The sequence below is a fragment of the Ipomoea nil genome, unplaced genomic scaffold (genome assembly GCF_001879475.1).
Source record: "Ipomoea nil cultivar Tokyo-kokei standard unplaced genomic scaffold, Asagao_1.1 scaffold0382, whole genome shotgun sequence".
Lineage (NCBI taxonomy): Eukaryota > Viridiplantae > Streptophyta > Magnoliopsida > Solanales > Convolvulaceae > Ipomoea > Ipomoea nil.
The window spans coordinates 650303-661197 of record NW_017616810.1 but is presented as its reverse complement, the minus strand read 5'-3'; the positions used below and the strand labels follow the sequence as shown (position 1 = coordinate 661197).

Below are 10895 nucleotides of genomic sequence, written 5' to 3'. Positions count from 1 at the left end.
TACTTCGACGCAGGTTTCAGGCAGCAGAGCGGAGAAGCCGCATACAGTGTAGTCTTGGTCTCTCACGATGGCTCTTTTGTAGCAGCAACAAACGGCAAACTGGCAAGCTCCTTCTCTCCGCTCATGGCGGAGTTTTTAGCTTGCAAGGAGGCTCTATCTTAGCTCAGAGAACGGGGTGTGTTAGCGATGGATCTTCTCACGGATTGCTCAGTATTTATTTGATTTATAATTGTAAAATAAACATAAATAATTAACATACATAACATATATATATATATATATATATATATATATATATATATATATATATATATATATATATATATATATATACACACTTAAAATTGCAAGCTTTCATTTGTTGGAAACTTAATTAAAATAATATTATAAAAATTATTATTACAATTTTTAGCAACATTAAAATAAATTTATAATTATAAACTTTTTAATTTTTTTAAATTATAATTTTATCATATACAAATTTAATAATAGAATTTAACAAAACTAAAAAAAAAAAAAAATAGAACAAAGAAGCTGGCCTGGCCAACTTTAAAAACAAAACAAAAAAGTACAAGCGTTTGACATGAACTTGCAAATAGCAGGAGGAAATTTTTGTCAAAATTTTACTTTCTCATTTGTTAAAATCCAATCCAAAGAAATTTTACTATTCTAAAAGGAAAATACTTGGTGTACTCCCATTTTAAACTCTCAACTTGTACTCCCTCTCACATGCTCTTGATGTAGACATTTTTCTGTGGACCCACATGATAAAAATAACCAATCCTGATTTGCCACTTCAGAAAATATAAATGAGGGAGTAGAATTTTGGGACTCTATGTAGTAAAACTCATTCTAAAATATGGTGAAGAACCCTTATTGGGATGCCTAATGTGAATGCCCTAGGAGATGCCTATGGACTTCTTAGCTCTTCACCCAAAGCCTTTGCCTTATTGGCTCGAGAGTTGGTATTTTTGGGCAAATTATGCTCTGCATCCGTATGCACCATGCATGGTGCATACGGATGCAAAAACGATGTCGTTTTAATAAAACGCGCATCTCCTCTTAAAAAAAAAAATCAGGTTCGATTCCCAGCAACAACATATGAACTAAAATTTCATAATCGATGAACTATAATTCCATAATCGATGAACTATAATTCCATAATCTAATCTATGAACTAAAAATTCCAGAATGAATGAACTAAAATTCCATAATCTATAAACTAAAATTCCAGAATCGATGAACTACAATTCCATAATCGATGAACTATAATTCCATAATCAATGAACTATAATTCCATAATCTATGAACTAAAATTCCAGAATGAATGAACAATATAATGTTGTTGCTGGGAATCGAACCTGAATTTTTTTTAAAGGGGAGACGCACGTTTTTTAATAAAACGATGTCGTTTTGGCATCCGTATGCACCATGCATGGTGCATACGGATGCCAAAACGACGTCGTTTTATTAAAAAACGTGCGTCTCCCCTTTAAAAAAAATTCAGGTTCGATTCCCAGCAACAACATTAGTGCATGGTGCATACGGATGCACAACATAACTATCCGTATTTTTGTTGTTGTGGACTTGTGGGTAATTGAAGTTTATAATACGTACAACAAAATACAAATGACCAGCAAAATTTTAAATCATATATCACCATATAAATTTGGGAGCGTTATGCTATACAACTGTGTGTACTATGCATGGTGCACACAGTTGTAAAAACGACGTTGTTTTGACGTCTGACTTAAAAAAAATTCAGTTTCGGTTGTCGTTAACGGCGTTATGTTGTGCATAATTTGAACTATACGTCCATAACTTCATAACTATACATTCAGAATTGCATAACTACACATCCATAACTTCATAACTATACATTCAAAACTGCATAACTACACATCCATTAACTTTATAACTATAATTCAGAATTGCATAACTACACATCCATAACTTCATAACTATACATTCAGAATTGCATAACTACACGTCCATAACTTCATAACTATATATTCAGAATGTGTTTGAGTTATAACTTCATAACTTCATAAAATAATGTTTAGATTACCAAAATTAATCAATGTTTAGATTACCAGTGTTTGAGTTATAACTTCATAAGTACATAACTATAACTTCATAACTTCATAAATCAATGTTTAGATTACCAAAATTAAATTAAAAACGCGGTGGCATTTTGATAATTTTTGCATCTAGGTAAATTTAAAGTGTTTGAGTTTGGACTTAATGTGCGTGAGTTTTGTGGTTAATATGTGTGTGGTTTGTGCTTAAGGTGCGTGTGGTTTGTGCTTAAGATGCGTGAGGGTTGTGCATAAGGTGCGTGGGGTTAGTGATTAATATCAGTAGTTGTTGAAACTTAAGGTGCGTGAGGTTTGTGCTTAAGGTGCGTGTGGTTTGTGCTTAAGGTGCGTGGGGTTTGTGATTAATGTCAGTAGTTGTTGAAACTTAAGGTGTATGAGTTTTATGCTTAATGTGCGTGAGTTTTGCGCTTAAGGTGTGTCTGTTGTGTGCTTAATGTGCATGATTCGTATGCTTAAGGTGCGTCAGTTTATAAACTAAGATGCGCGAAGTTAATACTTAAAGTGCATCAGGTTAACACTTATTGTGCATTGTTCTAACACTTAAAGTGCGTGTTTCTATCACTTAAAGTGCGCCATTTTTAACTTATGATTCTTTCTTCCAGACACACATTTTTTTTTAAAATTTTCATTGATTTGAGCTGTTGATCTGAATTTGATCAACGGCTCAGATCTAACCGCACAAGAAGCTATTCCCACACCTGAACCCTTCCCTTTGTGTGTGTGTGTGTGTTAATTGTTAACTACAAATGTTAGATTGATAGGCTAGCAACGACGACCAGGTGACTCAGCTACTCAGCGTATCGACTGCGACAAGGAGCAACTGGCAAGATCGGTAGTAACGACTGCAACAACAAGTGAACAACGATGCTGAGGAAGAGTGTGGCGATGACAACTTTGACTACGACGATTGAATGTCTAGATGATTGGTGACGACTAATGCTTTGACATTATGGAGAGGGCGACATTAAGCGCTCTAGTGAAGACGACAGAACGTTTTGTCTTATTATTATTATTATTATTATTATATTTTTTTTTTTTTAGAAAATCACTATTGGGGAAATTTAAAAAAAAAAACACTCACCTAACTCGAGCGAACTGGGCACCAAGTTAGACGTCAAATAGGACGAGTTGGGTGTCGAGGGCACCTAATCGGCTAGCTAGTTGGCCGACCGACTAAAAGCCGCCTAGAGTTAAAATTCTCTCGAGTCTAGGGGTACTTAGTGCCTAGGCATCTGTCTAGACCGATTTTTATAACACGCTTATTCCAAATTCTTGAAAATAGAATTTCGTGAATAAGAGATCCAAACAAATTGTCACATTGACTTAATCGTGCCATTCACATAGAAGTAGACCCTATTTGACATGTTGGATTGAAAGTGTTATATAAAAATCATGTTTTACCCATCTGACCATCATTTTCAGAGAACTTTGTTCATTGATTTGCACTTCAAACGAGACTAAAGTGTTGCTCCACACTTAATGGATTTTGATAGCTATACGACTTTCTATCTTTGTTCAGTGGCTAGTAGCAAATTATATAAAAGCAATGAAGTTAATCATTATAATACACAATAAGACTCAGAAAGCCAAGCAGTTAGAGCACTTACAAAGGATTAAATGTAAGTATATAGAATGTCAATACACATGCTGCAGTTGAACCGTCCTTGGGAAAAAAACAGAAAAAGGGGAATCGCAATCCAAGTGTGAGCAGAAAATATGGATATGACTTCTATTTAGAGAGATGCTGCAAGATTTCAAAACACCAACCAGAAGCCAACATAATAAACGATTCGATAGCCTTCACAGCAGGCTTTTACTTCTTTAGGACACTGCACAAAGAAAACAGTCCAACAGTAAGTCAATGAACCTTCATATAATATTCTTCAAGAAATGCAAGTTGAAGAAAAAGGAGGGAGTCCACTGAGAACTCACTTGTACAAGTAGGCTGCTATTCCAAGTATTATGCACAGCAAAATGATGTCAATACAGAAGTTCCGACTAGATCGTAGCTGGAAAACAACCAAACTTGGTTTAAACGAAGGATGATTGATTGGTTTGGTTCTATGAGTAGTGGAAAAGACTAGAAAAAGAGTATAAAAATATACAACATTGGAGACCATGCAGCTCATTTACCTGGGTAACTGTATCCTTAAGCCTGACATTGGTGTTCTTAAGGTCAGATGTGGCCTTGTCAACCTGTGACAAGTCAAAACATAACTCATTGTAAGTTAAAAGGACTGATATCACTGCGGTTCAGTACACAGGTATGATACATTTTCTAACCTTGGTGTCAATTTCATCCATCAGAGGGACTTGTCTATCCAATTCCTGCATGTGTTCCAAGGTTTCAGGAGTCAGTAACCTTAACACTTGAAGAAACAAAAATGAGAACACAAATGCAGCAGACCTCATTCATGTTGTGGGCCATGTCTTTCAAGGTATCCAAACCTTCTGATATAACTGCCAGACCTTGGTCCTGCATAAGGTCGATATCCACATCATACATAATTGAGAAAAAGTATGAACATCATCAGGAAATCAAAATGCTTTTTTTTTCCAATCCACAGAAAAACTATTCAACGTAACCAAAAGCCACGTGTGGACATGCCTGTCTCATTTTTCGCATTTCATACTCTTGCCTGAAATTACTAGACTCTTCAGTTTGCTGAAAAAATTCATCATCAAACCGGCCATCTATAATCCAAGAATAATGTGTAAGTTATGTAACAAATTAACAATCAAATATTGCCAATGAAATGGAATATATATTAAATACTCTGTATTAAATAGTGTAGGAAACATTGCCCACCAGATGTGAGAATTGAGTCATACACAAGAAAACAATACAGAAAAGATCAATCAAGTGAGCCACATATGCTAACAATCACCTGAATCAAATTTAATTTCTGCCCGAGAACCTGAAGTTCCCCACCCTCCAGATTGTTTAGGTGGAGCAGAGGAACCATCTGGGATGGAATTAATCCTATCAGGCAATGCAAGGACCAAATCATTACGGGCAGCAAGTTCCTCTCCTGAAAGCCCTTTAACCTGCCAAAGGTGGTACCATCAAATAGAAACCAAGTAGCCCATTCAAATTAATCTTCTGCAACACTGTAGCAACTCGTAAGTTGAAGACAACAGCAAAAGCATAAAATACTGAGACAAATTACTAAGCATGAGGGAAGACTATAACATGCAATTCAATTGTAGATTGTTTATCTTTTTTCTCCAACAAGGAGCTATAAGTCTGAAAATCCAAGAAACACTCAAGACCTTTTCTAATATTCCACCAGTTGTATAAAACAGAAATACCCACCGAGGAATTATTACTTAGCTTTCTTGATTTTTCAGCTATGCTTCACTTCTGCTCTCATTTATGTTTCTCTTCCCCTTCCCCCTCTTCTAGAAGAACACTTGATACTCAAGAGATAGAGACTGAATAAATATATGTAAAGGAATGGGAAATTTGAGCAGTTGCCAATGTTGAGGCTTGTGGATTTGGATTTTAAACCTGACAAGTTTTCCCAATTTCTACACCCATTTATGGGAAAATTGATTTTTTTTTTTTTCAACACAATAAGCTTTCTCCTCACTATTTTCCCCAACTAACAGAGAAGAATTGATTTCCATAATTCCATGTAATTTTCCATCTTTTCCTAAACAACTTCGATGTTCCAAATGCAGCATTACTGAATAAAGGAAGCATTCTGCCATGGATGGAAAAACTTGACAAACATGAGTCAAATTGAGTGATGCTCATTGCCTCATTCATCAAAATAACCATGTGCATTGCTCCAGAAAAAAGATTGGTAAACAAATCTTAAAAGTCTATGATACTTCAGCCCTTTACTATTGTCACCTATCCATGATGTCTACCTCAAGGATTAAATGGTCATACAGTCATACCTACAGAAAATATTTGGGAATGCAATGCATATACTGATCTATATGGGGGCGCATACACAGGTATCCAAATGGAAACAAACAGTGAGATTAAACTCTTTGGCTTGTAAATGGCTATGTGTATATCGTGAAAATAGCTAATTCATAAAGGCAGAAATTGAACAAAAATAAAGTCGATTATGCATAATTCCGAAACATTAATATCAGTTATTGAGTAAATCAGCTGAAATCAAAGTCAACTTACCTTCTTTACAGCCAATCTCTGCAATTTAGGGACTTCCTCAAGCAATTTCGCCTTCGTTCTCCTAATTTCCGCATTGATCGCTACAACAGAAGCTCTACTCTTCTCCGTCCCAGCATTCTCCGCTTTCTATAACCGCCATAAGAAAAGAAATCAAATTCCAATACCACAAAAACAGCAAACCCTAATTGCAATGAAAAACAAAACTACAGCAGCAGCAATAGCAGAGAGTCAACCTGAAGACAGGTCTCGATATCACTCTCGATATCGGCATAGAGGCGAGCAAATGCGTCGTCGCCGGAGATGTTGGAGTCCTTTTGCTTCTCGACGTCGTACTTGTCGTACTTCTTACAGATCGCGTCGACGCGGGTGAGAAGGTCGATCACAGTCATGTTTGCCCCTCAGTTCTCGGATCGAATCCCTTTCGCTCTCAGATCAGGAAAGGCCGCGGAGGTGCATAGACGGAGTTTTATCTACAGCGCCGGCGATATTTGGAAAGGAAAACGGAGTTTATTCGAAATGCTTTCGAATACAGGCTGGATAAGTAAATGACACAGTAACAATTTGAGTAAAACTAAAGTCTAGTTGATACAGTTAACACCAGTAAAACTCAAGTCATGCAAAGTTACCACTTGCAAAAAAAATCTCGATAATAAAATACGGAGTATTAATAAAAGGGAAAATGACTAGTTTGGTCTCAGAGTTATAATTGTAGTGATAATTGAATTGTGTCCCTGTATTATTACTGTATCTATTTTTAGTCCTTCATTATGAGAAAAGTGGCAAGTTTAGTTCCCGACGCGAGTAATGTGTTGTCAAAGTTAATTCTAAGGGTAAAGAAGTAAATTTCTTAATAAAACTTGTAAACTTAGCCAAAATACTTTCCCCACATCAACAAAAGCGCTAAGTTGCTTATATAATCAACGAAGAAGTCCTACTCCTATTTTTCTAAAAATCAAATTTCAATATTTTAATTCTGTTTATAAAAAATCAACTTAAATTACAATTTTTTGACAAATACAAAAATTTGCTCCATAACATAGACAAGTTTGGTGTCTTTTTCTTCGATTAGCATAACTCCATGACATTTTGATGAGTAATAAATCATGCCATTTACATCAAAAATTATCCCCAAATTGAAGGAAAGACGAAGTACCACAACTAAGAGATGACATCCTATAATTAATGGCTAAATTAGTTCATCAATACGGAGAATATTGATTATTTATTTAAACATATAAACTAGATAAATAACTTACCTGTGAATTTCGCAGCTTGAAAGTGAACGAATTCGAGACTTCAGAGTTTTGGGAAGAAAAAGACATTGGATTATAGGTATAAGAAGAAAAGAATGATTGTTGCGCAATGAGTTTCAACATAAGAAGGGGATTATAATTTGAAATACATATCTTACCCCTCTATTATTAAATTGTTTTTAAATTTTCTGTTAGCTGCAGACAAAATATTAACGCTAGGGACCAAACTCGCCACTTCGCTCATAAGTGAGGGACTAAACTCATATACGACCATAACTTAGGGAATGAGTCAGAACTTGGTTATTACTCAGGGCCAAATATGGCGCTGCACGGTAGCTTTACGCCAAAATGGTGGAGGCCATTTTAATTTTATCTTTGCCCCTTGTCTTTTTTTTTATTAATTTCTTATATATATATATATATATATATATATATATATATATATATATATATATATATATATATATATATATATATATATATATATATATATCATTTGAAATATCTCATAAAGACGATTAAAACAAACCTAACATTATATATAGATTAATTAAAAATTAAAGTACATTTGGGGTCCTCTAGTCACGATTTGCAATAGTCAAGGGACCGACATGTTTTTGGGATAAACGTGTATTACATGATATAATGACATCTTGCATAATGCACAATATGATAATTGAAGATGAACGTGATGAGCAAGCGGCTATACAAAGTTGGAGAGAAGCACTAGCTCTTGAAGTTGATATACGTAGAGATGAAGCTACTCTATTTCAAGAATTTCTTACTCGACATAAACAAATAAAAGATAGAGAAACGCATTATTCACTTCGTAATGCATTGATTGAGCATTTGTGGAAACAATATGATAATTTTAAAAATTAAATATAATAATTGTTATATGTTATATTATTGCATGCGAAATAAAAATATTATTTGCATACCAATTAAATTTTATATTAATAAAACTGCAGTAAAAAATTAAAGTATTAAGTTATGAGAAAACAAATTATTTTAATGTAGAAATAGAATTTAGTGTAATGCATGGGTTGGAGATAATAAAATTTGGTGTAAGAATATATTGGAAATATTTATTTTAATGTAAAATTTGGTGCAAAATTTAGTGTAATGGATTAAAAATGACCTTAATCTTTCTGCTAGCGCCATTCCCTTTCTTTCCTTATGCTCCTAGCACGTTTCTTTTTATTTCATTAATTAATTATTTTTATTCCCCTATTGTATCATAAAATAAATTTAATCAATTTTAATATCAAATTAATTCATTATGACTCTTTTAAAAACATATTATTATTATTTTATATAAGTTATATACAAAAAATTAAAAATATATGTCAAATATTAATATTCATGTTAAAATCTTAATTATATTAAAATATTTTTTTTAAATAATAGTATATAATTTTTTTAATTCATAGTTATAAGATTTATATTATATATATATTAAAAGTATAGTTGATAATTTGAGTAATAATTATGGTATGATTAATTAATATTATTAAAGTCATAAATTTAGATATGTTAAGTTACTAAATATAATTATAGTAACATTTAAAATATAAATGAAATCAAATTAAACTTATTTATTATATTACTCCAATATATAATCTCTACATACATTATTACCATTAAACAATATAATAAAAGATATTATATATGCATGTGCATGTCAATAATAATGTGAAAAGATAACATAAGTTATAAGGATATATTTGCATTGTCTAAAAAATTATACAATACAATTCTTATACCATAATGTATTAAAAAAATTAAAAAACGGACATACAACAGAGATATAACCTGAATCGAGAGTTATTATGTTTTTAGATTTTTTGAAAATAAAAGGCTAATTCATATTATGTTTTTAGATTTAAACACTAAAAATCTACAAACTTAATAAGAGCTAATAAAGTTAGACCCCTAATGGAACTAAAAAATGTTGGTGTAATTATTTGTTGAAATGAATGGTTCATATTATTTTGATTTTAGTATTTTTTTAAAAATTTTTCCTTCTGATCTCTACCCTCTATTATATAATTTACTTTTCATAAATACATCAGCATTCATTTCAAAAAAAAAAAAAAAAAAAACATCTGCATTCCATCAGTGTAAACTTTAGTAACAAAAAAAAAAACATTTAGTTAACTATTTATTATGTTAACTTACTCATTGATTTTCATAAGGAATGTCTTAGGTTCGAACTTCATCCTAATCAAAATTGACATAATTGTTAACCATATACTATGAATATGTTAGAGTGTTTTAAAAAAAAATATAATACAAAATTTAACATGAACCTTGATCAATTAATTAGTATCACGCATTGGACATTGATGAAATGACACACATAATTTATAGTATATATTCAACACAGATGAAAAACTATGCCTATTATCATTGTCTTTTTCGGGGAAGGAGGATTTGGTTTTGTTTTTGAAGGTGCACTACATCAGGACACTAAAATTGCAGTGAAGCACACTAGGGGACTAGATTAAATCAAGAATTCATTTATGACGGAAGTGGCAACAAGAAAAGCATGGATTACTCCAATTAATAAGGTTTTGTGTTGCAAAAATTATGATTGGGTACTATCCAGTGAGGGTGTTTCCCTCTAAAACTGCTACTGCAGCAGTTAATTTTATGAAAATTTATGTCGCAGGTCATAGTTATGCATTTTGTAATATTTACTTTTATGAAAAATTTGATAATCTTGCGTTGATATACGTCAGAATACCGAATGATACTTTGATAAATTCTGAAACACTAATTTAAAAATACGCATTGGGCATTGGACTATTCGCGCAATGCGCATGTGGTAACTAGTAATATAAAATAAGATCCTAACAACCCGTCCGTGGTTAATTTTAATAAATCTTTGTGAAATATAATATTGACACTAAACATATACATTTTTATTTCCAAAAAATTGATGTGGCAACTTAGTAAAATAAGAGATAGTGAACTTATCTGTCACAAAAAATAAAAATAAAAATTGAGTGATTATAAAATATATTTTCACAATTACAGTCATTTTAAGATGCACGGACTAGTTGCTTTTAATTGACAACAATATTTAATACTTAGTATACACCAAATTGCTTTGGCACCCACTTCAATGCAATTTTAGTGACAAACGTTGATTACAACATATCACACAATATTCATCTATTTAATTATAGTGACAAAGTCATTATAACAAATAATTACTCGTCACAATTATCATAGCATTAGTGACAAAACTTGAAGACAACACAATTATTTTCACAATTTAATAATTTTTGTTACTGAATTATAGAGCGCCATGTAACAATTTGATCACAAAAAATGACAATATGAATGACAATAATATTTGTTGTCACAATCGTATCTCATTTGTAATGG

General features: G+C 32.3%; 1 protein-coding gene across 1 annotated transcript; it reads right to left on the bottom strand.

The window, feature by feature from the left end:
• Window positions 1-3632: 3632 nt before the first annotated feature.
• LOC109171898 (syntaxin-71) lies at window positions 3633-6786 on the bottom strand. Its single transcript, XM_019320987.1, has 9 exons — window positions 6480-6786; window positions 6247-6372; window positions 4988-5147; window positions 4708-4793; window positions 4507-4575; window positions 4383-4427; window positions 4233-4295; window positions 4032-4108; window positions 3633-3928 (listed from the first exon to the last, which is right to left on the bottom strand). Exons 1-9 carry the CDS (start codon window positions 6633-6635, stop codon window positions 3913-3915), a joined length of 798 nt encoding a protein of 265 aa, XP_019176532.1. The 5' UTR covers window positions 6636-6786; the 3' UTR covers window positions 3633-3912.
• Between the last annotated feature and the right edge of the window lie 4109 nt (window positions 6787-10895).

Excerpts from the sequence above, each read along its gene's own strand:
- LOC109171898 (XM_019320987.1), bottom strand. The coding sequence starts at position 6,635 with ATGACTGTGATCGACCTTCTCACCCGCGTCGACGCGATCTGTAAGAAG. Across the intron at positions 6,373-6,479 it reads ATATCGAGACCTGTCTTCAG|AAAGCGGAGAATGCTGGGAC; the intron begins GTTGACTCTCTG and ends TGGCGGTTATAG. Across the intron at positions 5,148-6,246 it reads AGAGATTGGCTGTAAAGAAG|GTTAAAGGGCTTTCAGGAGA; the intron begins GTAAGTTGACTT and ends CACCTTTGGCAG.